Source organism: Sarcophilus harrisii, chromosome 3 (genome assembly GCF_902635505.1).
Source record: "Sarcophilus harrisii chromosome 3, mSarHar1.11, whole genome shotgun sequence".
In the NCBI taxonomy this organism is placed as follows: Eukaryota; Metazoa; Chordata; class Mammalia; order Dasyuromorphia; family Dasyuridae; genus Sarcophilus; species Sarcophilus harrisii.
In genome coordinates, this window is record NC_045428.1 from 54,387,363 (window position 1) to 54,414,019 (window position 26,657).

The 26,657-nt window shown below is 40.5% G+C and overlaps 1 protein-coding gene across 4 annotated transcripts in view; it reads right to left on the reverse strand.

Moving 5' to 3' along the window:
• Positions 1-5,067: 5,067 nt before the first annotated feature.
• RHBDD1 (rhomboid domain containing 1) overlaps positions 5,068-26,657 on the reverse strand; it is a 181,711-nt gene continuing 160,121 nt past the window's right edge. For 2 of the 4 annotated variants that reach the window (XM_023500797.2, XM_031957945.1), the window contains exon 7: positions 23,087-23,880. In XM_023500797.2, coding sequence (XP_023356565.2) covers positions 23,723-23,880 — 158 coding nt within the window. In that variant the 3' untranslated portion in view covers positions 23,087-23,722. Of the gene's footprint in view, positions 8,617-23,086; positions 23,881-26,657 lie in introns of those variants that run through there. The other 2 variants (XM_031957948.1, XM_031957946.1) reach the window with 2 other exon arrangements.

The following is a 26,657-nucleotide window of genomic DNA, read 5'->3' on the forward strand; positions in this document are numbered from 1 at the left end:
TCAGCCCTGAAGTCAGGAGGACCCCGAATTCAAATTTGATCTTAGACACTTAACACTTCTTGGCTGTAGGACTTTGGGCAAGCCCTTAACCCCAATTGCTTCAGCCAAAAAAAAATACCTACAAAAGAAAGTAGAGAAGTCCACCTTAAAAAACCTTAAAAAAACTGAAGAAAAAATTGTATATGATGAAACTGTATGAGAGAGAGGAAGATCTTTACATTTAGGATTAGAGATGGATGGACTTTGATAATAATCACCATCAAAAATGGAAGCATGGAATATGGCATCCTTGTTTTGAAGTCTTTTTCTGGTTTACAAGAAAAAAATACAAAATAAAATGTTGCAGAATTATATTTACCCGTGTTTTTTAAAAAAAAAAAACAATGAACAGTTACGAAAAAAAATGTATATGTTTTAATGACAGCATGTTTGCCATGGCTGGTCAACTAGACACACATTTAGAGTACCCAGAACCCATTGTCAATTAAAAGATTTATAATTAACCTTGTGCCCTTAGCTTGACACTTTTCTCTGTTAAGGAAAATCGTCTGGATGTGTTTATAGAATTTAATTTCATAAATCATTTGCCGGTGAAAGAATTTCAGGGTGCTTATATATGGATTTTTATGAGCCTTTTTTTTCTTTTCTTTTTTCTTTCTTTCTTTTTTTTTTTTGACACAATTAGGGTTAAGTGACTTGCTCAGGATCACCCAGATAGGAAGTGTTAAGTGTCTGAGAGCAAATTTGAACTCGGGTCCTCCTGCCTTCAGGGCTGATGCTTTATCCACCCCATAACCTAGCTGCCCCTATGAGCCCAGTTTTGATAGAATGTGAGATTAATAGAAATATTGGCATATCACGTGTGAAGTCAAACGTCTTCCCATTGGCTTTACAACATTCTATTTATTCCTAGTTTAAATACATCAAAATCAAGTCCTAAATGAGTGGACAATTTGCTCCGTAGTGTGTCTGGAACAGTGTCACAGGGATCATTTAAAATACCATTATCTCAAGGTTTTACCTTATTCTTCAAATCACCATCAACATCTTAAAACAAACATTTGTGATTTTCAACCAGCTTGAAACTATTTCCCCAGAGAGAGGTCATTATGTCTCATTGGAGTTCCTTTTGTTAATTCTCTAGATTCTTGACTGATATTTTTTTTCCTTTGTGTTTTAATTTTTCCTTTTCTTTTCAAAATAAGTTTCATTGATATCTTTTTTTTTTTATTTTCGCCCTCCTTCCCTCATCCCCCCTCAACCTTTCCTTGTAAAAAGCTTTTTAGCATTCCATTATATTGGATTTCAATTCTCCAAGTCACTCTACTGGAAAGATGGTGGCAATTCCCCGCGGTGAGAGTGTCAGAAGGTTCTGCAGAGAACTGAGCAAAATCTGAATTGAAATTTGTATTTTGCAACCGTTGCTGCTGTTCAAGTCTCAGCACTCTGCATAATGCATTGAAAAACACCAAGGCTGACTGGTGCACACACTTGAAATGCTTGAATTTTTATAGTGCTTAAATATTTAATGATTCATGAGGAAGAATGCAAAATATGTGCAATAAATTGTATCACTTTCTCTAACTTGTGGCTGTAAAATTAGAAAATCTGTTAACACATAATGTCTGCCCGGTGATAAAATTCAGCAATTGACGGTGAAAGCTGTTGTATTTCCATGGAGCAGCTTGGCTCGGCTTGTATAAAATACTATGATGGTCTCCAAAAACAACTCTGGTCTGTCTGCTCCCATAGATTCCTCCCAAGCCAAAATGAGTCATTCACCTTTCACCTAGCTCTTAAAATGGTTAAGAGGGAAGATTTCATCTGTGAGAAGTCAATGAGGGGGAAAAACAGACTCTTTAATGGGATGAAGTCACCTTGTATTGAATGGGGGGTGGAGGGGAGAAGGTGGGATTTTGAAAGATCTTGGAATGGTTGCTCAGTTTACTTATCACTGAGACAATTCCTCAGAAGTAGAGCTGGGTTTCACGATTAGTTCCTCCCAGGGTTTTAATACTGGCCAAATACTTTCCTCACCAGAGAGCCCTGAAGCAGGTATATATAGTGCCCAAGGTCACAAAGCCTTGCGAGTTCCACAGTCGGGATTTCATTTGTATTTATATTCACTCTGGCACCTACCTAGCACAGCTCAACTGAGCACTTAGTGGGCTTCCAAGATACATTTGTTCTTGATTTTTTCCCCTCACCTCAGCAATTTTTTAATAATGGATTTTCCTGCTTAAAAAAAATTATATAGGGATTATTCTGTACCAGGCACTGGACTAAAGACCTTACAATTATCTCATCTGTTCTCCACAATTACTGTGGGAGATGGGAGCTATTATTATCCCCATTTTATGGATAAGGAAAATGAGGCATACAGAGATTAAGTGATTTTTGACCAATTTGTTTAGGCTAATTAAGCATCTGAAGCCATATTTGAATTCAGGTCTTCCTGGCTACAGGCTGGATACTCTATCCACTGAGTACCAGTTTTTCATAATGGATTCTCCTATTTCTAAACCCACTGCAATCTAATATAATAGGTAACATTTATACAGTGCTTATGTGTGCCAGCCACTGTTCTAAGCACTTTTACAATTGTTTGATCCTCATAAGAACTCTTGAGTTAGATGCTATTATGAATCCCAATTTACAGATGAAGAAATTGAAACAGGTTAAGTGACTTGTCCAGAGTTAATATAGTTAATAAGAGTCTTCAATATTTGAACTCAGTTCTGACTTCAGGATGTTCATCATAATCTGGAGATTGTGAACTGGGTGTTTTTTTTTTAATATTACTTTGATAACTATTTTAACATAATTGGTTTCCTTTATATTTATATATAATTTTATACATTTATTATGCTTATTGTATTTGAAACATTATTCTGAAAAGGGGTCCATGGATTTCACCAGTTTGCCTAAGAGTTTCATAACCCAAGATATTAGAAACTCCCTGTTCTAGATGGCTTGTGGTACCCTGAGCCCTTCACCATGTGGGATTGTTCTGAGTTCTCCAAGTAAGTCAGGCTTTGTGGGGGATCCCTGAATCATCAGTATTACAACTGAATAACCAAATGAATCAGAAAAAAAAAGTTTCGGCGGAATACAAATTAGCTACGTTTGTGCATTTGTACTGGACAAAGGAAGGGCTATTATTAAAGGAAAGGTTATGTTCCTCAGGTCCAAAGCAGTAGTTCTGTCAAGGCTGGTGATTTGTGTTGGGTTTCTCCGTGTAAATCTGTTCTCCCAATAAGTTGTAACTATAGCAACTTCCACATTGGGCACTTAAGTGTGTCACAGAATGACTACCCAACTCCTCAAGTTGCTTGTGCAATAATATTTCATAGGGGTTTTGACTGTTTTCAAGAAGGAACGTGACCTGCTGCATTGGGTAAATTGCCTCCCTAAATTCTAATCATTATTCCCACTTCAAGCAGTTCTTTCCTTTTTAGTGTGATGGCATCTAAGAACCAGGTTCTAATTTGGGGTCTTTACCCACTTTGGATAAAGCAGCAGCAATAGGGTGGCTACTAGTGCAGGGGAGGTGAGTGAGTGTCAAAATATAACACGCTGCCATACTCTTAGAACTTGGTACCAATCTGTGAGGAGCTCTTGGGGACGTGCATTTTCAAAATCTATCATTAGTTTATTGGGTAACTTAAAACTATCCATATAAGGGACAACGTGGTGTGGTAGAGAGATGGCCTGCAAGCCACACAGAGGTGGGCTCAAGTCCAGACCTGGCCGCATGGACACAAGCCATTTAGGCTGCTCTAGATAAATAAGACTATTCCTTACCAAGAAAGTAGTAGTTTGAGTTGGAGGGTTTTCTCATACCAGGAATTCCAGTCCCTTTGTTCATTTATCTTCTCTTACTACTTTGATTTCTTTGAGTCTTTGGGCTCCATGAGGACAGAGATTACATTTTACCTAAATTTGGCAGTCCCATAGTTCTGGGCACATAGGAAGCACTTAATGAATGCACATTGTATCATATGCTTTATTTTCTCACTCTGTATCCAATAATCTTAAGACTGAGACATTCTAAAAAATTTGCTAGGCAACTCTTAGAAGGTCAAGAAAAGGCTCCAACCCAGACAAGTGTGGAGTTGTCATAAATATTCCAATCTACCAGCCTGTGCCCTTTGTCAGCTCCCCTCACTTTTGGGAGATGAACATTTTAGAAGGCAAGATGGGGAGACCTGGGGTTGGGGAATGTGGAGACTAGTAACTTTTACAGCTTCTCTCCATATCCAAGATCTGTTTATGGTTACTCTCCTTCCCATTCTGGGGTGTCTTTCCCGTCCAAACTCTTAATATCAGGCAAACACTCCAATGTGCCCTAGTTTAGCACCCCTTTGTGATGCTTTGTGCAAGGATAGCAGCTATCATGGTTCTGGGACTGCTTCCATGACTTCCCAGATTACTAATTCTACTACAGGTTCTCTGTTCCCATAAAGGGCAAAAGCTATGACAAGTCTAAACTAACCCATCACCCTTTCTGGACTAAAATATATGCATGCATGTGTACACGTACACACAGTTTCCTGATGAAATCAAGTTGGAAATTGTGGTAACTGCACCACTGCTCCCTCAACCCCCAATACTTCACCACGCTGTTACCAGATACTGTTTCAGTAGGAAAATGCTACCTGCCGACTTCACGCCTAGAAAGAAGAGGCTGCTAGATGTGGGGGTTCCTTGAGCGAACCCTCCTGTTTTGTATGATCAGATGCACATCAGGAAAGGGGAGACCATTTCTCCTGACTCATTCTGACGGAGGAGCTCTCTCAGGCCATCAACCAGCAAGCACATCATCTTCTGAAGCTTCAGGAATAGCTCTAATCCGCCCTTTTCCCATGGGCAAAGGCTTCTCTCCACATGTTGCTGCAAATGTGATGTGTGAATTATTCACACACTGGAGCTGCAGCCAAGATTATTTGTCATGTCAGAAGGGAATGTGTGTCCAGATAGAGTGTGTGTGTGTGTGTGTGTATTTTTCAGATCCTCCTTTTGCCCCTTCCCCACATGGTACTGGAAGAGAAAAGAATAGAACATACATCAAGAAGAAACTGGGCTCACTTTTATTCATCTTTCTCCTGACTGTAAAACCAAGTGCTTGCACTGCGATTCCCACTTTTAATGAAACTTTATTGGCCACAAACTGGAAGACAAGAGGAAGCCTAAAAGACAAGTCCCTGCCCTTGAACAGCTTACAATCTAGATAGGGATTCAGGGCACAGCAACATCCACAATCAATGCAAGGAGGCCAGGTATGGAAAGTGACAAGTGAATACTGTGGTCTTTTAAATAAAACTGGGTATAGGGTTAGGGAGGAGAGTGCTGTGGGTGGGAGAGTCTGGAAAACGTAAGAGGTGAGGGTGAGTTAGACTTCAGAGGACAATTAGGAGAGCTTTACTTACAGAAGAAAGGAGAGGACAGTAATTGGAATGCAAAGTATAAAATAAAGGGGCAGGGAAGAGGAGGAAGGGGAGTAGGGTGCACTCATATCCCAATCAAAGGAGATGGAAGGAGATAGGAGTGTATGGGTGTATTATTTCTATATATTTGTGTGTGAATTTTGTTAAAAATTATCTATATACACACACATATATAAATGCATATATATGTAGAAGAAAGTCCAGACTTTTCAGCCAAATACAATTTGGCCCTGATTCATCTTTCCAAATAATGGGGAGTTGTTATGGTTTTCCGGGCAGCAGAATGGCACGATGGGCGATGTTTTAGAATGAAGGAGGAGATGAATGGGGAAAGGCAGGGGAGGACTGAGGGAAAATGGTCAAAAGGGCACTTCAAAAGTCCAGGAGCTATAAGGGCTTGACCACGGAAAGGAAAGGATGGCTCTGAAGCACATTGCAAAGGCTACAAATGCAGGACCTGTCTGCAGTTTCCTATAATATTTAGAAAGTTTTTCCAGGAAACCAATAGTAGGAGCTGAAAGGCCAAGTCTATGACAACCTCCTGGCCTTTCAGTTTGTTGGGGTCTTTTGATTGTGTGGATGCTGGAAACACACACCAGAAATACATACTTTTGGTCACTGATTACTTAGCACAGTCAGCAACAGTCTATATTCAAAAAGGGGAGCCACTATTTCAAAAGAAAAAAAAAAAAGAATAAAAAAGGTGCACAAATCCCTTTGGCAATGATTGCACATGGAACACTCCAAGTCGTTAAGGGCAAATGATGTCATTTTAAAACTAGTTGTGAAGTCCCAAGGAGAGAGAAGTCAAGGCCGGTGTGATTAAAGGGACCCTGAGTTAAAATGGAACTTCTAAAGAACAGGCTGGGAATCAGCCAGCTTGAGGGCTCCAAATCACAGATCCAGTCTCGGGGCTGCCAGTTTGGGAGAGATAATTATCCAAGTAATCCATTAAGGCTCCCTTGGTGCCTACCTCATACTGTTGGACATATATTCTGATCTTGAGTTCAGGGTAGGGGGGAAGAATATGAAAAAATCATATTTCTTGGCGCCAGAAAGGCCTTCTGGCTTAATAAAGTAGCTATGGTGATATTTAAAAGATGGCTTCCTTAAGAAAGTCAAAACAAAGCACAAAAGGGCGGTCAGCATCGTTGTTTTACACTTGTCATTTGGTGAGAAGAAAGTGATCTTGGTGATTAATTAGCCCTTGTTTTCCCAGTGAGGAGTTCCTTCCAACACGACATTTCTTATTATCAAAAATTCAGGCCTCGTGTCCTTGCCCATTAGTAATATTATTCTGTTAAACAACAAATATTTTCAATGGAAGGAAAGAAGCAATTACTCATCTACCCCCACTCCAATTTTGCAGCACAGTGATTAGACTCCTTTTCTCAGTTGAAAAGATTATATGAAACTAAGGCACAATATAACTAATATCATGAGCAAATTTTACTAAGTTTATATATGTATAAATATATATACATATATACACACATATATGTATATGTATATATATACATACATATCTATATATATAAATTTATACAAATCTCTCTCTACAACACAAACCCGATAAATGATCCTCAATTGATCATCTATTGATCTGTCAGAGATTAGAATATTTCAACAACACATTAAAGTTTACAAAGTGCTTTACAATCATTTCAACCTCACAACAGCCTTGTGGGGTAGGTACTAAAGGTATTGCCATTTTATAGAAAAAGAAATGAGGTTCAGCAAATCATCCATGTTCATACGTCTGCTCAATATCATTCATTCATTTAACAAACATTTATTAAAAACTGACTTTGTGCCAGGCACTGTGGTAGGCCCCGAGGTTGAAAAGTCAAAAAGAACCAGTCTTTGTCCTCCCAGACTTGTGTTCCACAGAGAATTCATCCTCCTGAAATGTAAGAGGGTCAAAGGCAGGAGTCAAGGCCCCGGACTTCCATCTCCAAACCCTACCGCCATCCACCTCGCTCCCCTACCTCATGGCACTACAGCTGGGCGCTGCTGGGGGACATGCATCATACTAGTGGGTGAACATTTCATCAGGGTGTCCAGTCTAGCGTTTGAGAGCCTGTGATTAAAACCAAGTTGGGAAAACCCTTGGGAGATACTCACTTCCAACTTTTATTAAGACCAATTCTAAGAACACATCAGTGTTGCTCTGACTTTCTTTGAGGCAGCTGGGAGCATTAGCACAAGGGCAGCTTAAAAATGGAGATGACGCTAATTGACAGATACCTGCTGGGGGTGTCAAGTCAAGACAACTGAATGTGGAGCTTGTTATGGTGACTGAATCAGGAGTGTTTAATTTTACAAGATAACACTTGCTCTAAAAAGGACTTTTCAACTCACAGTTCCCTGAGGGCATTCAGATAACTTAGACAGATTTATACTGGAGGCAGAGCCTATAGGTACAAAATGCTGCTCTTTCCTAATGGTGAATATGTGCATCTCTGTCCCCAAGTTCTTCCTGAGACCTTTTCAGTGAAATGTATAGCAATACACATAAGGAAACTAAAATGTGAACATCACACCCATCCAAAGGTGACAGGAGAGAATGGGAGGTCTGCAAGTCAAGGCGGCCTGGTTGGATTCCACCAGTCACTCAGGGACCTGCCAGGAAGGTGAGGATGGAGGGACTTCCGAGATCAGGGCACTGTCCAGAAGGACGGAACGAGCTTCCTGAATGGGAGAAGGTGAAATTCGGCATGGAAGGTCACAAACTCTGCTAGCCTTCCACATCGGCAGTGGGAGCCTCCCCCGGGAGAGCTGGTGTTCTTTCACAGGATGCTGCTGGTATCCATGGAACCAAGAGGGAGGCCTTTTTCAGAAAGGCCATTTTCTGAAATTCAGAATTCAGAAATACCACTGGAAATGGTATTTGCTTATCCTGGATTTGTGTGACTTTGAACTTGAGAGGTTCATCGAATGAGCCATTCAAGTTGCAAGAGTGCGTAAAGAAGAGTACTTTGGTTTTTCTCAGCGCAAACCAGAGGTTTCTGGAATGGATCAGGTGGTTGACCCTTAGGAGGTTGAACTGCTGGTTCACAAGGTGCTGCGCAATTTCAGTGACGGTCAAATCTATTCAGTCTTTGCCTTCTCATTTCATCTTCCGGGTGAATATTGAATCCATAGGGTGGGGGACCATTGCTAACACCACCTGAAATTAAAAAATAAATCGTTCAACATGCATGTTTGGGCACTGAAACCTGCTGATACTCTACTTTGGTGCCATCTTTATATATTAACAACAACAAACATTGGGAGCCATTCCTGAAAGGGAGGCTGGTTAACTTTTCAATACCCTGGAGATCATCAAGGTCAATCCTCTAATTTTACAAATGAGGAAACTGGGATCAGAGGTTAATTGATTTGCCAGTGTCCCACAGCTAGTCAGGATCTGATGAAGGACTTGAATTCAGCCCTTTATGACTCCAACTCCAATGATCTAGCCATGGCACTAAGCTGCGTCAGCCTGGTCAGCCAATGTGGAACAGTGGGATGTTGGAGAATATGACTTGTCAAATGTCATCTCCACAAGGCTCCTGTCCACCAGGGTGGGGAGGCAATATTCCTTTTCTTTTCTTTTCTTCTTTTTTTTAAATAATATCTTATTTTTCCAAATACATGCAAGTATAGTTTTTAACTATCTCTTTTTTTATTATAGCTTTTTATTGACAAAACATATTCATGAGTAATTTTTCAACACTGACTCTTGCAAAAACTTCTGTTCCAACTTTTCCCCTTCTTCCCTCTACCCCCTCCCCTAGATGGCAGGTAGTCCCATACATTTTAACTATCTTTTAAAACACCTTTTTAACATTTTTAAAAACACCTTTAACACCTTTTTAACACCCTGTGTTCCAAATTTTTCTCACTCCCTCCTGTCCAAGACAGCAAGCAATCTGATACAGATGAAATATGTGCAATTCTTCTAAACATATTTCCATATTTATCATGATGTACAAGAAAAAATCAGATCAAAAGTGAAAAAAACATGAGAAAGAAAAATACAAGCAAACAACAAAACAAAAGTGAAAATGCTTTGATCCACATTCAAGTCTCCAGAGTTCTCTCTCTGGATGCGGATGGCATTTTTCATCCCAAATCTATTGGAAATGGGGAGGCAAATATTTTACATAAGGGTGTGTGAATGGTGGTGAGAAAGGTAAAGGGAGGGTTTTAAAAATGAAATTAAAAATATTTTTTTAATAAGATACCTGTAAGTGCCTGAAAATTACAGTATCCCTATCATGAGGGTATTTATTTTGGCCTGCTAATTAACATTCCAGTCTCGGTTCGGCCAGAGGGCAGAAGAAATACATGGCTTTCCCCTAAGCATGTGCCCTTCTGTGTTAATACTCCTCCTCCTCCTCCTCCTCAGAGCCCTCCTTTTTCCTCCAGACTCTCAGCTTTCCCAAGCTTCCCTCCTGGCTTGGACCCCACCTGCTTGAATTGTACAAGCAGCCACAGGGGACTCTAGCCCATATGCTGGGATTCTGTGATCATGTATTGATCAGTAAGTTCAGGCTGGCAAATGAGAAACGCAGGCAGGATGTTTGCAAGAGATCATGTGGCCTTTTTCATTACTAAAATAATCACCCAAAGACTCCCTTGCTATGGCAAACAAAAGAGCTTTCCCTGATCCAGGGAGGTTCCAACCTTTGCGGAGCTTCTCATGGCAACCTCATTCCCTCAGTGCTCACTGTATGTTGCCGAGTGGTCTGCCAGGCACTGTGAGAGGGGTACAGAGGTCCCCTTCCTTTAAGGAGCCAACCATCTAATCTAATAAAATGGCTCCCATCCTTTTCAGGAGAATCATGTGGAGGGGACGCTACTGGGATCACAGAAACAGGGTTATTTTCAAAGTAAAAGTAGCAGTGATGCAGGGGATGGCTCCTGTAGAGCCACTCCTTATAGAATTATGTCTGAGCTCTTCAGCCTGACATTCAAAGCCCTCTGTAATCCCAGAATCTCAGTTGAAAGAGGTTACAGGTCATCCAGTTAAACTGCTCCCTGGGAGTAGCCACCCAGCCTCTCCCTGAAAGGAAGCCTTCAATGGCAGGGAAGTGCGGGGGGGGGGGGGGGGGGGGGGGGGGGGGGGAGGGAAGGAGGCAGGGAGAGGATCCCTGCCTTTCCCCACCCAAACCCTCACTTCCTTATGTTCTGTCCTATGCGTAATCTCTGGCTTTTCCTTTGTTCATCCCTCTCATCAGTTGCTATTCTTTCCTGTTGAATCAAACTTCCACATACCTAGGCCCTCATCACCTCTCTCCCGAACTATTATAATCAGCTTCTAATTGGCCTCCAGTTTCAATCTCTCTTTCCCCATCTACGCGGCTGGCAGAATCATTTTCCTAAGGCTTAGGTCTAAGTTACTCTGCTCAAAATCCCCTGATGGCTCCCTACTGTCTCTAGGATATATATAACATGGATGCTTAAGGGTGACATTTAAGGCCTGCTACAATCTGGCTCTGATCCACCTTTTTCAGCCTTTTATGTGAACTCCTTTGATGATCTCTATGCTCTATCCATTAAACAAGTTCCTATCCTATGTTCTAGCCATTATACAAGTTCCTTGAACCCAACATTCCACCTTGCACGTGGGTGCCTTTGGAATGACTCCCAATACATCTGTAAGGTACAGAACAAATACCACACCTTCCACAAAGACTTCCCTCTTCTCCACCATTCTGAATTCTCTTTTATTCCTCAAATTACTTTGGATTTACTTATCTGTGAATATGTTTCACATTCTCCTCCCCACCCCACCCCCAGTGAAATATAACTTCCAAGGACACAAATTAGTCTGGTTTTTGTATCCCCAGCACAGTATCTTGTACACATGAGGTGCTTAATAAATATTTGTTAAATGGAAATGAATTGCATTGGTACCCATGATATGTGAAGAATAAAACAGATGGAGAACTACGGATGGTTGAGTGCATTCTCTCCACAAAAACCTGGACCTCAGTTCGAGTCTTGGCTCTGCAATTTATTCCCTCTAGGACACTGGTCGAATCAATTAACACTTTTGGTCTCAGTTTGCTCACTTGTAAAATGCAGAGTTTGGACTAGCTAATTTGAAAAAAAATTGACTAGATTTGAAAAATATATTTCATTTCATGCCCTGAGTTCAGTAGGAGTCCACCATGTCTCTGTCAAAAATTTCATCTCCATTATTAGACCTCCAAAATCACGATTGACCAATTTAATTGATCAGAGTTCTTAAGCCTGGACTAGACAATTCTGAAGGTCCCTTCCAAAGCAAGATCTGTGATCCAATGAAAGTCCTGGAAGAGAGCTACATGGAATAAGAGGGCATGGATCTTGGATCGATTAAAGGAATAAGACTGAAAGTATTCCATGAGACTCTATTAAACACCTTCTAAGTACAGAGGAATGGAGGATGGGAAGGGATACCCAGGAGCTTATACCTTAGTAAGCCCCTACTTCACATAGCAGCCTCTCCTCTGCATGGAATGCTTATCAGCCATTTAGAAGCTGCAAAGAGTACGGTCATCATCCTATGCTATTCCATTTGGAGACTCCTTTGTATGATGATGTCCAGATTCTCCTTCTGCTGACTTTTTTAACAGTTGCTTTTAATAACAATAACAACGAAATATTTTCAATTGCACTGGTGACTGTGGTTTGACATGTGGCAACCCATTCCAGATGTCCGTGGAACTCACAGCTGGCTGTGAGCAGATTCAGAAGCAAGTTCAACGTGGCAACTTCACTCCAGAAAGTCACAGGGAATGAGTTCATGCAGTCGAGTGCAAGGTCCCAGAGGGGCCCACATTGTACTCTGCCCTTTTCTTCAGCTTACTCTTAAAAGAAAGGGCGTAGAAATAAATATTTCCTTGAAATGGAAAGAACAAAAGGGCAGACCATGGAGCTACTCATGGAGTTATCTTTCAAGCTCCAGGGCTTGAAAAGATGATGTGTCATGGGGAAGGCTGAAGAAGGCTGGTGCTGGGACTGACCTGCCTGATACTGAAGGGGATCGTAGCCAGAAGGAATGCCTCAAGGACACACAGCAGTTCAAAAACAAACCATGTAGCAAGTCAAAAAAGCAGAAAGGTCCATCCTATGTACAGTAAGCAGAGAGGAAGCTGTTCTTTCTCAACTGACAAGAAAGAAAGATTATAAAATAGACCAGCCATCATTGGGGTAGGGTCCAGGGAGGGTTGATATGTGATTGTATACATGTAGGAACTCTTGGTATGGTAACTCTCTCTTTCATCTGAGGCTTTAATCTCAAAGAGTGATCTTTAAAAAGAACCAATGAGAGGATAAGCGACTTGTTTCTGGTCATAGTTAGGATATGTCAGGTAGTATTTAAATCCAGGTCATCTTGATTCCAAGGCCAGTACTCTATTCATTTTGACAAATGCCCTTTTGATCTTTAGTACTAGAAGGAAGAAAAGAAGAAATGGAGGGAGGGAAGAAAGAAAGAACAAAAGAAAGGTAGATAGGAAGGAAGGAAGGCAGAAGGGAGGGAAGGAAGAGAGACAGGAGAGAAAAGAGGAGGAAGGGAAGAAAGAACAAAAGGAAGGAAAGAAGGAAGGAAGAAAAGGAAGGAAGAAAGGGAAGGAGGGAGGAGAGGAGAGAGAAAGAACAAAAGGAAAAGTATAAAATCAAGAAAGAAAAAATAAGGGAAGGAAGGAGGAGAGAAAAGAGAGGAGAAAGTAGAGAGAGAAGAAAAGAAAAAAGAAAGAGAAAGAAAGAAAAAAGGAAGGAAGGAAAAGAATGAGGAAGGAAAAGAAAAGAGAAAGAAAGAAGCAAATAAGAAAAGAAAGGAGAAGGGATGAAGAAAGGAAGAAAAGAAGAAAGGAAGAGAGAAAGGCAAGGAGCCAAGATGGCAGAGAGGACACATGTTTCTTTCTGACCTTCTCTTACAACTCTCAAACTAATTAGCAAATCCAGCCTCTGAATTAGCTCTGGATGGCAGAATCCATGAATATTGGGAGTGCAACAAATTACCAGCAGAAGATAATTTTGAAGATCCCCAGAAAAGGTCTATTTTAATCAGGAATGAAGAGAGGCAGGCCAAGGGCAAGCAGGCTGAGTATAGACACGAAGCAGATAGTGCAGACCCCGGGCGGTTTGGACTCCGTGGGCAGTTTGGACTCTGTGGGCAGTTTGGACTCTGTGGGGTGGAGTCTACAGGAATCTATAGCAGTGTTGGCTACTCTGCCCTTACTGCAAGACAGCAGATCAGCAGAGAAGTTAGAAAACATCCAACCCAAACACAAAAGGCAAATAGAAACCCTGAAATGCCAGAATCTCACAGCACCTGGCCACGCCCACCCAGCACCAGGAGTGAGTCAGCACTGACCAAACACAGCCATGGTCACTTATTGAGGAAGCCGCTGCTTGTATAGGAAGCTTGGAAAGCCTTATCCACCCTAAAAACAGACCTTAACTTTTTAAAAAATGAGTAAAAAAGCAAAGAGAACTCTGACAATAAACAGTTTTTATGGTGAAAGAGAAGAACAGATTTCAAACCCTGAAGAGACTAAAAGCAGATTCTTTCCAGATGAAGCCCCAGAAGGTGATATAACCTGGTCCCCATCACATAAGGTTCTCCTAGAAGAAATTAAAAAGGATCTTAAAAGAAAGCTGGAAAAAAATAGGGAAAGGAAATGAAAATTTTGTCAGAGGGTTTGGAAAAGACATATAAGTCATTAAAAGACAGATTTGATAAAATGGAAAAAGAAAACAGCTCCAGAAAAACAGAATTTGTGAAGCAGAAAAAGAAAATAACTCCTTAAAAAACAGAATTTGTGAAATGGAAAAAAATCCATAGAACAACTCATTTAAAAATTCAATTGGACAAATACAAAAAGAACTAAAAAAAGTAAATGAAGAAAATAATTCATTAAAATTCAGAACTGAACAAATGGAAATGAATGACTCAGTGAGACAATAAGAATCAGTCAAGCAAAACCAAAAAATGAAAAAATAGAAAGATGGGGACCAGGTTATATCACCTTTTGGGGCTTGTTTTCTCTCTTTTCCTTCCTTCCTTTCTTTCTTTTTTCTTCCTTCCTTTCTTTTTTTCTTTCTTTCTTCATCCTTTCCTCCTTTCTTTCTTCACTTCTTTCTTTCTCTCTTTTCTTTTCCTTCCTTTGTTTTTTTCTTTCTTTCTCTTGCTTTTTTCTTTCTTTATATTCTAGAAAGAAAGAAGGAAAAAAGGGAGGAAAGAAAGAAAGAAGGAAAGAAGGGAGGGAGGGAGAAAGGAGAGATAAAGAAAGAACAAAAGAATGAACAAAATCAAGAAAGAAGGAAGAGAGGAAGGAGAGAGAAGGAGAAAGGAAGGAAAGAAGAAACTTTTCTTTTGTGATTTACTACATCATACACAGTATGAGCTCTTAAGAATCTTGCCCATGGGGGCAGGTAGATGGCGCAGTAGATAGAGCACTAGCCCTGAAGTCAAAAGAACCTGAGTTAAAATTTGATCTCAGACACTTAACACATCCTGGCTGTGTGACCCTGGGCAAGTTACTTAACCTTAATTGCCTCAACCAAAAAAAAAGAAGAAGAAGGAAAAGAAGAAGAGGAAGAATCTTGCCCAGGATCACATAGCTAGTAAATGTGTAAGGCAGGATATGAACACAGGATTTCCCACTTTAACAATTCTAAGCACAGCACTCTATCTGTTGTGCCAACTAACTAGTTGATTGCTCAAGTCCCTTGTCACTATAAATTTATGACTCTCTGCTCTTTTATGTAGCTATTTTTGCTATATTTGTTATAATACTATTTAATAGTACTTTATTCCACCCTTCATTGCCTATAAAGATAATTTTCAGTATTCATTTTTCTAAGATTTTCAGTTCTGAATTTCTTTTGCTTTTTTCTCTCTCCCTCTTCCCAAGACAGCAAGCAGTCTGATATAAATTATGTAAGTACAATCAAATTAAATATATTTCCACATTAATCATGTTGTGAAAGAAGAAACACAAAAAAGGGAAAAAGATATGAGAAAGAAAAAAGAAAATAAAAATGGTATGCTTCAATCTGCATTCAGACTCCACAGTTCTTTCTGTGGGTGTGGATAGCATTTTCCATCTCAAGTTTTTTAGCATTGTCTTGCATCACTGTATTGCTAAGAAAAGCTCGATCAATCATAGTTGATCATCCCACAGTGTTGCTGTTCCTGTGTACAATGTTCTCTTGGGTCTGCTTACTTCACTCAGTATCAGTTTATGCAAGTCTTTTCAGACTTTTCTGAAATCCATCTGCTCATCATTTGTTTCCTTTTTTTTTTTTTTTTTTTTTTTTTGGTTGTTGAGGCAATTGGGGTTAAGTGACTTGCTCAGGGTCACACAGCCAGGAAGTGTTAAGTGTCTGAGACCACATTTGAACTCAGGTCCTCCTGACTTCAGGGCTGGTGCTCTATCCACTGCACCACCTAGCTGCCCCTGCTCATCCTTTCCCAAAGGACAATAGTATTCCATTTCATTCACATACTATAACTTGTTCAGCCATTCCATAATTGATGGGCATCTACTCATTTTTCAATTTCTTGCCACCACAAAAAGAGCTGCTCCAAATATTGTTGCATAAATGGATCCTTTCCCTTCTTTTATGATCTCTTTGGGATACAGACCCAGTAGTAACACTGTTAGATCAAACGGGATGCACTTTTATAGCTCTTTGGGCATGGTTCCAAATTGCTTTCCAGAATGGTTATATGATCCTATGTTCAAGAAAAATCTGGCTTCTAGTCTCAGATCTGCCATCTAATAGCCTTGTGGCCACAAATAAGTTGCTCTGAGGTTGTGCTTGAGCCTCAACTTCTTTATTTATAAAATGGGACCAATAAGGCCTACCCTGCTTAGAAGGAACAAGTAAGAGAAAAACATGTAAGGAAGAACTAGAAAAATATGAGGATTTAATGAATAGAATTCAATAGGATGCAAAGCATTCTGTTCTTGAGATTCCATTCTCCCACAGCTGTTAACTAGCTCTTTATCTGATTCAGTCCTGTCACTGTTGAGTAATACTACATTTCGTTGCACATGGTGGTTTGTTCTCCATATGATTATTTAGACTTTAACCCCAGGGTTCTGCTGGATTCCTAGGAAATCTACTCTTGAATGCTATGACCCAATTCTCTGTATTACTTCACATGACGCGTGGAGTCTGGATTACTTCATATCTGGGCACTGGGCTGGGATTTCTGCTTTTTTCTTTGGCTTTGATCATTCTTAGCTGAATTTTGACCTCTGCTGTTTCCTAGGAAATTGCAAATTTGATGTCAGTCTGTCCATCAACACCTTGCTTCTTGGGTGCCTGTCAGTTAGTCCATCAACAGTGTTTCCCAAGTGACTGCTGGGTTCTGAAAAGGTGCGAGGCTGCTGCAAGCCAGCCTTGGCCCTCTTGCCTTTTATTCCTCACTCATTTGGCTCTTTCACCAACAACCCAGGACCCAGTCTTCTTTCTCTGTGACATTCAGGATTCTTGAGATATAGTTATGGGGCTGGAGATATTGGACATGTGGAATTCAAATATCTTTTAAATCAGACCTTTTAAAACTTTCTGATCAACATTTTAAATTGAGAATCATTTTTTTTTACTGTAAAAGGCCAGAAAAGCTGGCACCAGATGGTGTCACTATTAGGTCAATACACATTCTGTCCAAGGGCCTCTTTACACTGGGATTCCACTCAAAGCAGGCTAAGAAGATGGAGCCCACCACTGACCCAAAGATCTTTAGCTGTGTGTTTTTGTTGATGTTTTTCATTAAAAACAGATTCAAGCAAGGTATGTAAGTAAGAACCTGAAATATCTTTGCTCACAAAAATAAACTGTTTTTGTGAAAAGGTCTCGAGACATCCATCCCTGTGCAGCTCTGGGCAAGTCACTTCTCTGTCTCTCCAGAGCTCAGTTTCCTCCCCTGTAAAATGAGACAATTAGACTAAGTAATAGCCACTTCTATGTTTTGAGGTAGCATGATAAATAAAAATCCCAGGCCTGGAATCAGGAAGCTGTCGTTCACCTGTGTCTGACTGTGTTTCTATTTAGAGTTTTCTTGGTAAAAATAATGGAGTGGTTTACCATTTCCTTCTCAAGCTCATTTTACAGATGAGGAAATGGAGGCAAATAGGATTAAGTGGCTTGCCCAGAGTGACCCAGCTAGAAAAGAGGCTGAGACCATACTTGAACTTGGGTATTCTGAATTGCAGGCAGATGGGGAATACAGTGCAAAGAGTACCAAAGTGTGAGTAAGTCATTGCCCAAAGTCATTTAGGGAGTAAGGGAGCAGCCCAGACCATCCACACCACATATCCCAACAAAGGCTAGAGTTGTTGCCCAACAGGGGTTTACAGATTTGTGGGAGGGGGAAGCATCGTGAGGCTCCATGATAGATTGCTATAAAATTCAGGGTTGGGAATGAATCCAGCCTGACTCAGAGACGAATGGAGTCTGCTTTGAAGGAGCTTGAGAACACGATTCTAGATTAAATTGATTTAGCTCAATCACCGCACCAGAAGTTGGATAGCAAGATCTACTGACTCATTCCATCTGTTCCTAGTACTTTATCAGAGATGCTTCAGATTTCCAACCTGATGTATAATGCAATGACCGACCTTCCTATTCTCCTTCCAGGGGGGGAGAGAGGCAATTCTGTCCTGATAAGAATTGCTAAAAAGAGCAAGCAGATTTAGAAGCTGACAAGTTTCAATTCCGCTCACTGCCCCTATCGGCATTGCAAAGGCTTTTGATTGGCTAGGAGTCACAGCCCTCATCTATGACCTGACAATAGCTCTGCACTGAAGAGTGAAATTGTACAAAAATGAGATCAGAGGGCATTACACCTTCCCCTCGAATGAGGTGGCTTAAATGTCATTTTTTTTTTTTTTTTTTGCCAGATAAGCACCTGAATAAATCACCACCATTCTTTGGGCTTGCTATTGTCGGGTAAGGGCACTAGATGATTCAAATTCTACATCTCTCCCTTTCAAGGTTGTTCCTTTGATCTAATTCCATGGATTGCAAAGAAAAAAAAACCTTAAAAATAAACACCACTTCCTGAAAAAGATGAGTTATCAAATCTTAATTCACTGACAAAAACAGAAAAAAAAAGTCAACATAAAGACTTGGTACCAACCATAAAGCTGCTGTTTTTGATGGGGGGAAAAGGTGCTCATTTCTTGAATAGCTCAAGTAAGTATGATTTTATACTTAGTCACCTTATCTCACTGCACCAACACTTCATTGTAATGTACAAAGGAAGAACCAATTAAAACCCAGGAGTTCTTAATCCTTTTGTGTCATGTACCTTTTTAAAATAATAAAAATGTAATGACATGATAGTTGGAATTTACAGAGTTCTTAGGTTTTGGAAAATACTTGAAATTTATTCTGACCCTTTGGAACAGTGTTTGATGTAAATACTATGGACTCTCTTTTCAAATTAATGCTTTTAAATGAATAAAATGAAATACATGGGATTGCAAAAGAAACCAAGTACACAGAAATACTGTTATACCAAAATAACAACATCAATAAGAACAACAACAGAAATTCACAGAAATCAGGTTAAGAACTCCTGAAAGAAAATGAGAGAACACATTCAATTCTATCTTCTAAATTTGTAAAATCACCACACTTACTGATGTCTTGATTTGGGTGCAAAGCTTGAGAAAAAAAAATCAGAGATCCCCAATGCAGACTAAGATTTTGTACACCCATGACCACTGGCTTTTTAGTCAATTACTTCTGTGAGCTCTCTTAAAGACCATGATTAATCAAGACCAATTTGATGATTAAGGTGGCCATGATCAATCATTTGGGAGCTTCCCTCCTTCCTTTTGAACCAAACAGTGGTTAACTATGCCTGCTTCAATGACAGAATTTGCATAGCTAGCACTCTTCATATTTCATCTCATTTGAGGCTGAGACAATCCTAGGAGAGATAAGTGCTTTTATTTAGATTACTTGTCCTCTCTAAGCTTCTGTTTCTTTTTTTTTTTTTTAATAGCCTTTTATTTACAGGTTATATGCATGGGTAACTTTACAGCATTAACAATTGCCAAACCTCTTGTTCCAATTTTTCAACTCTTACCCCCCACCCCCTCCCCCAGATGGCAGGATGACCAGTAGATGTTAAGTACCTTAAAATATAAATTAGATACACAATAAGTATACATGACCAAAACGTTATTTTGCTGCACAAAAAGAATCAGACTCTGAAATATTGTACAATTAGCCTGTGAAGGAAATCAAAAATGCAGGTGGGCATAAATATAGGGATTGGGAATTCAATGTAATGGTTTTTAGTCATCTCCCAGAGTTCTTTCTCTGGGCGTAGCTGGTTCAGTTCATTACTGCTCCATTGGAAATGATTTAGTTGATCTCGTTGCTGAGGATGGCCAGGTCCATCAGAACTGGTCATCATATAGTATTGTTGTTGACGGATATAATGATCTCCTGGTCCTGCTCATTTCAATCAGCATCAGTTCGTGTAAGTCTCTCCAGGCCTTTCTGAAATCATCCTGTTGGTCATTTCTTACAGAACAGTAATATTCCATAATATTCATATACCACAATTTATTCAGCCATTCTCCAACTGATGGACATCCAGTTTCTAGCCACTACAAAGAGGGCTGCCACAAACATTCGTGCACAAAAAGGTCCCTTTCCCTTATTTATAATCTCTTTGGGATAATCCCAGTAGTAACACTGCTGGATCAAAGGGTATGCACAGTTTGATAACTTTTTGAGCATAGTTCCAAACTACTCTCCAGAATGGTTGGATTCATTCACAACTCCACCAACAATTAAGCTTCTGTTTCTAAATCTATAAAATGAGGGAGTTGTACCCAAGAACCTTTAAGATTTTTCCCAGCACTAGCTAATATCCTATAACTTCCTAACTTCTCATCTATTTTGAAAGCTCTGGCAATTTCCAATGTTATTAAGACTTAAATGAACAATTTTGGTATAACAAACTGCTTGGAGAGAGAAGTACACCACCTGCCCCCATTTTTAATAGTTGGTCAAGACCTGAACACGTTATTCATTTATGGAGATAGGTAAATTTTCAGCAGGAAAAATAATCCCATATTTCTGGATGCAAATACATGCATTTTGTAAATTTAGGTTTCTGGAATTCCCCTTTGATTGAAGCAATTTTTGTGCGTCTTTCTAAAAACCAACTGCCACGCGAATCTTAGCAAAGGGGATGACGTGTACTTGGGGAAAAGGTTTCTGAAGTCTGTCGGACAGCTGAGGATGATCTGTGTCCCTAGTGGCGTTCTGGCTAAGGAACTGTGTCAATTAACAGTGCTTTGGGGAAGCTCCAATGTTCTGTAGTCCTATTAAAAGAGTATCTTTGGTCAACAGTCCAAAGTTGCCCAGGCTGAGCCCATCATATCTGGTGTGTCAGTAAGTTGCAAAGAGTTCATGGCTAGCTTCAAAAAATTGTCTTTCCCCTTTGGGAATCCTTCTGGCCTGGAAATTTCTCCAAGTAAGTAAGCTCCAAAAGTAAGCTCAGGATGATCTCAGAAGGAATAAAAGACAACACCTGGAAGATTAAAGGAAGGATAAGCCAAAAGTTAATTGAACACTGGGAAAAAATTGTAGGTATCGAGGAACCCTGGTTTCAAATCCTGTCTCTGAGACTTTGCAGCTGTGTAACGCTGGGCAAGGTGCTTAATCGCTCTGAACCTCACTTTTCCCATCTGTAAAATGGGAGAAATAATGCCTCTTGTGCCTTCCAGCTAAGGTTGTAGGGAGGATTGAATGAGAGGATGCGTGTAAAATCTACCTCTTTGTTGTTAGAAATATTTTAACCCTCCAACCCTGGTATCACTAGGAATCCTAGCTCTTCATGGCTCTTTTATATCACTCCTAAGCACGTAATACACACGCATTTTCTTCAGGGCTGTTAGTACTGCTCCACTAGGCAAAGATCAAAACCTTTTTTCTTAGATATCTTTTCCATCAGTTTCTTACTTACTATGTTTCCTTATCTCTAAAATCAGGTGGTAGTTTAGATCAGTGCTGTCAAACTTAAGATAGACATGGGACACACTAAACCATCAAAAGCTCTCTGCTGGCTACATAGTGGCTTAGTTTTTAAAAGATAAGATGGTCTACATTTTCTTGTATTTCAATTTATTTTATCAAATTTTCCTAATTATATTTTCATCTGATTCCAGCCACACTTGGGAGTATGACACCTCTGTTATCAAGACTTCTGAGGTCCCTTTTGGTTAGATCAATAATCTTTCTCTAAATCCACATTTCTACTCTCATCAGATTTCCCAATATTTCCCCTTTGCTTGGATCTCTCCTTTGCCCCTCTTACCTTCAACCGTCCAGTACAAATCCTGTCCTGCAAAAGTAATTGTAAACTTCTTGAGGGCAAAGGACCAGCATTCTTTCTCTGTCTCTGCTTCTGTCTCCTCTGTCTCCGTTTCTCTCTTTCTGTCTCTCTCTCTCTGTCTGTGTCTTTCTCTCTCTTTTCTCTCTGTCTTTCACTGTCTCTTTCTCTCTCTATAAATCTCTGTCTCTTTCTCTGTATAGTCTGTCTGTCTCTGTTTCTCTCTGTGTGTCTATCCCTCTGTCTCTGCTTCTGTCTCCTCTGCCTCTGTTTCTCTCTTTCTGTTTATCCCTCTCTCTGTATCTTTGTCTCTTTTCTCTGTCTTCCCCACCCCCTCTCAATTTGTCTCTTTCTCTGTGTAGTCTGTCTCTGTTTTTCTCTTTCTTTCCTCTCTCTCTACATATATAGATATCTATAGTTGTCTCTTTCTCTCTGTGTGTCTCTCTCTGTATTTGTCTGTTTTCTTTCTGTGTCTCTTTCTCTCTGTCCCTGTTTTTCTTTCTCTCTCTCCTTCTGTTGTTTCTTCTCTCTCTCCTCTCTCTGTCTCTCTTTCACTTCCTTTCTGTTTTCTTTCTCTCTCTCTCTCTGAGTGTCTTTCTCTCTCACCTATTTTTTCTTTCTTCTTGCTCCCTCACGGTTTCTTTCTCCTTTCTCTCTACCTCCTAATGCCTTGCACATAGTAGGCCCCTCACAAGACACAATTTGAATCCCAGGGCCTCTCACTATTTCTATCTTCCAGCAGATGGAAGCAAAGTCTCGCAGAGAACACTGTTAAGGGAAACTAGGGCAAATTCCAGTCAACAAAGCATTCCGCACAGTAAGCAGAATTCGGGTTATTTTGAAACAGATGGGCCCTACGGAAGCTGCTGTACTGGATATGATGAGGTTGTTTATTGTCTAGTTCGTCTGATACCCAGGGAATATTTGCCAGCATCTAGCACTTTCTATGTCACATCAGGTTTCCTCTCTAGCAGGGTAAAGGGAAAGTGCACTGGGATACATAAATACATAGTTTCTCCCCCCAACCTCCCCCTCCCAACCAAAAAACCAAATAACTAATCAGAATTTGGAACCAAATCTAGAACTTATATTTGCTATTATGTACTCCATCTAACTATTAGAGAATTATCTGTAGCCTCTCCACAATTCTAGATCCCAAGTAGGACTCTAACCATCTCCTCAGCCTCTGCCACCAGAGCACCTTTACTGAATCTTGATTGTTAATTTAACAAATGGCTTATTAATGATTATTATTAATTTTAAATTTATTTTTTTAAAATTACAAGCCTTTGTAATTTAAGTGTTTCTATGTATTCTCAAAGAACCCTCATTATGTCAATTCTTCAAAAACCTTTCTTGTATTGCTATCTCCTAATGTAAGAGCAGGGTATGTGATCTTGCTCTTAATTCCCCGTCAATTCTTCTAAGGTGGAGCCCATCAAAGTGATTTTTTGAAAGGCTCAGCCCAGTTCTTCCTTAGGCCTCTGCTTGTGCTGATTTGCATAGGTAGGGCTCTGGGGGATAGCTGTTAGTGCAATGAATCCTGGAAATCTATCAATGCCTCTAGCATTAACTTGACATTTCCTGCCAAGGGAAGTTTTTTCCCCCCTTTTTTTCTTTCCCCTTAATTACTTGGCTGATAACCTTAAGTGAAATGGCTGCTTCTGTCTTGGTGGGGCCAGACTCAGGAGCTGCCAAAAAACAGTCTTTGAAGTTGCCGTTTTTTTGAGGAGGGGGAAGGTGGGATGGAGGGCTTCAGCAGATTCTGGCTGTCTTACTTCCTTTTACCTAGCAACCTACAGGAGACTCTCTATTCCTTCTGGCTGGGGGCCTGTCAAGAGGTAGTAGGTCTACAAGTGGCTTGAACAATAGTCTTCCTCTTTCCCATGGCAGTTGGTTCCATAATCTCCTCACAAAATCTTCAATATTGATTTTGCCATCTAGGTTCTAGCCTCTTTTCTAGAGGAGGTTTCCCAGAAACAGTCTTAACAGTATCTGGACATCTGTATTTTGTTTTAATTCTCTTTTGATTGGGTTTCTGGAGTAGAAAATGCTCAATTGCCAGTTGATAATCATTTCCTGTAATCAATGGATAGACAAGTTGATTTGTCAATGGCTTTTGAAACTGTGGACCTAGTGATGTAATTTTAGCTCACCAACTTTATTATTTATGCTCTATTATGCAATGCCCTACTGTAGGACAAGGTGTGTGTGTGTGTGTGTATATACATATACATATACACTATATCAAAACAGAGATTTCAGATCTTTTAGGGGCCTTGAAAAATCATCTAGCCTATGAATAATGGGAAGGAGTGGAGGGACCCAAGAAATGCATTCAATAGCTTTGAGTACAGGAAGTGCTAACTATGGACCTGCGATTTCTTGACTAGTCTTATTTTACAGGAAGAAATTTAGATTTGGGGGGTTAATCAACTTGCTGGAGGTCACTTGGAGAGTCAGAAACCAGAACCCAGGTTTCTAAGCCTCCTATTTGAATGCTCTGAACAAGAACTATCAAATCTTTCTTCTAAAGAGAACAATATTGGGCTGCGAAAGGCAGCTATGACCCTGGATTTATCTTCTCTCCAAAGCATTTTTGTCTGTCTTGATGCAGGTATAATGAATGAGAGCCTCAGGCACTTGGCACTAGGCTTCTCCACTTAATGTTCCTATTGTCAGCAGGATGGCACAGTGATGGAGGCAGTTTCCCTCTCAGTCTCATGCTTAGTGGAACTCCTCACTGGTCTTGTTCTGCCATGATCTTGGAGGGAGATATCTCAAGGTAAATGCACTTCCACTTCTAGTAGCATTCCGGAGAAGTCTTTTTACCCACTTTCCCAAGAAACAGGCACTGGCTCAGAGAATGGTGAATGTGGTGCCACTGGGGATTGTCCATCCCCTTCCACCTCTCCTGTGCCAGGATGGGTTCCCACCCAGCTCAGCATCAGGTGGCGAGGAAAGCCAGGAAAAACTGGGACTGCCCAGAATGTGTCCTGTTCAAACAGAGCCAATGAGACACAGAGGTCCCGTCCAAATCTGTGGGACTGGAGGGATCACTTAGACACGAGGATATCATCTCAACCTTTTCTGTTGAGAAAATTTATTGTCTAAAATAAGGGAAGAATGGCTTGTTCCAAGCTCTAAGGAGAGATATCACTGCTATCTGCATATGACTACACAAAGTATCCCTGACCTAGGGAAACATCGCAAAAGTCCTTGTAATAATCTAAGGAAAAACACCCCAGTTCAAAGCCTTCCTTAAGAGCTGAAAGCTATTGACATATTCCTGTGCAGGTGGAGCCAGAGAGAGACAAACTGTTCCAGTGAAAGTCTGAAATCCGCAGTTATAGAACGTCACTGCAGGGTATCAGAGGCCCAACAATGGGCAAGGTCTGGGCTAAGGCTACCATCTGAAAACAAGGCAGAACAATAATGACGGAAGAAGAGAAAGCTAAACACGCACTGTTGTGCCAGACCAGGCACCAGCTGTTTGTAAATGCCCCTGGATGGTGGGCTGCCTGTCAGGGAACATGAGGATTAAGCTAGGGGGTGGGGGGAAGTGGGGGGGCACTCTTTCTATATCTCTAATACCAAATCGGTGGGCCAGGGGCCCTAGAGTTGGGAGTCCCTTCATCAGAATGTCATCAATGACTTAACCTTTTACCCTCTCAAAAGAGATAAGTGGAGTTCCCATATCACTCAGTCCATTTTGGGCTTCTGGAATCTGCAAACTCAGAGGCTGAACAGAAGCTTCACCTGTTCAGACTCAAAGATCTGTGAGGACCTTGTATTTGTCGAGAGTGATTTGAGATTTAGTCCAGATTTCTGAGACTTGGGTAGAAGGCACAGGCACCTGAGCCGCTAACCCAGAGGTGAGGGGATCCCTTTTGCACAAGCCTGAGTATATGTTTGGTGCTTTGTAAGGCACCACTTGTGTCCTGGACTCTTGATGTGATTCTGCCTCAGAAACTGTCCTCTTCCTGTACCCTTTGGTGGTATGAGTTATAAAGATGAGAGATTTGAGGGGGAAGAGAAAGAAGAGGAAGAGGAAGAGGAAGGGAGGATGAAGGAGGAAGAAGAGGAGGGAAAGAAGGAGGGGAGAGGCAGCATCCATGGCCTGGTGTGCAATGGGATAGGAGGATGGTAGAAGGGAAGAATTCCTTTTCCATATTTTTCTACTAGGACCACCCAAAATGGCATCCCTTCATCAAAGAAGAGGCTGTAGTTTATGAGCAACAGAATTGCAGTAGCTCAAAAGAAACATGAGATACAGATTTAGAGACATTTCCACTCCCAAGTTTTCATGCGGACCACTTGTGTCTGATCTGTGGAAAGTCACATTCAGATACAATGTACCTTTGTCTCTTTGTCTGTAAGTGCCATTATGGACAGAAACAAAGTAAGAGAAGATAAAGTCTGCAAAAAGATAGGCTTGGACTGAATGGTCCCGGAGATCCCTTGTAGCCCTAGGTCTGTGATCTAAGTATCTATAGTCCTAGAATCCTGCTTTCTGTTTGGAAGTAGTGGTGGAAGAGAAAAGGAGAGAGAGTAAATGTTGCCATCCCAAAATGAACAATGTACATGTTTCCCATAAAAATATTTTCACACATGGTGATCAAGGATTACATGAGTTAGCATTTGTGGTGCATGTTGCAAATCTTAAAGTGCTATATAAATACGAGCTGTAATAATTATAATTGCCAGTAGTAACAGCAACAATAACAATAATAATTATCATTATTAGTGGTAAGATGATAGGAAAATCTGCAGTGAGGTTAGATTATGGAAGAAGTGAAGGGGGAGGTTAGGAGGAAATATTTTTAAAGCAAAAAGTAAGGAAGAGAAAAAATAGA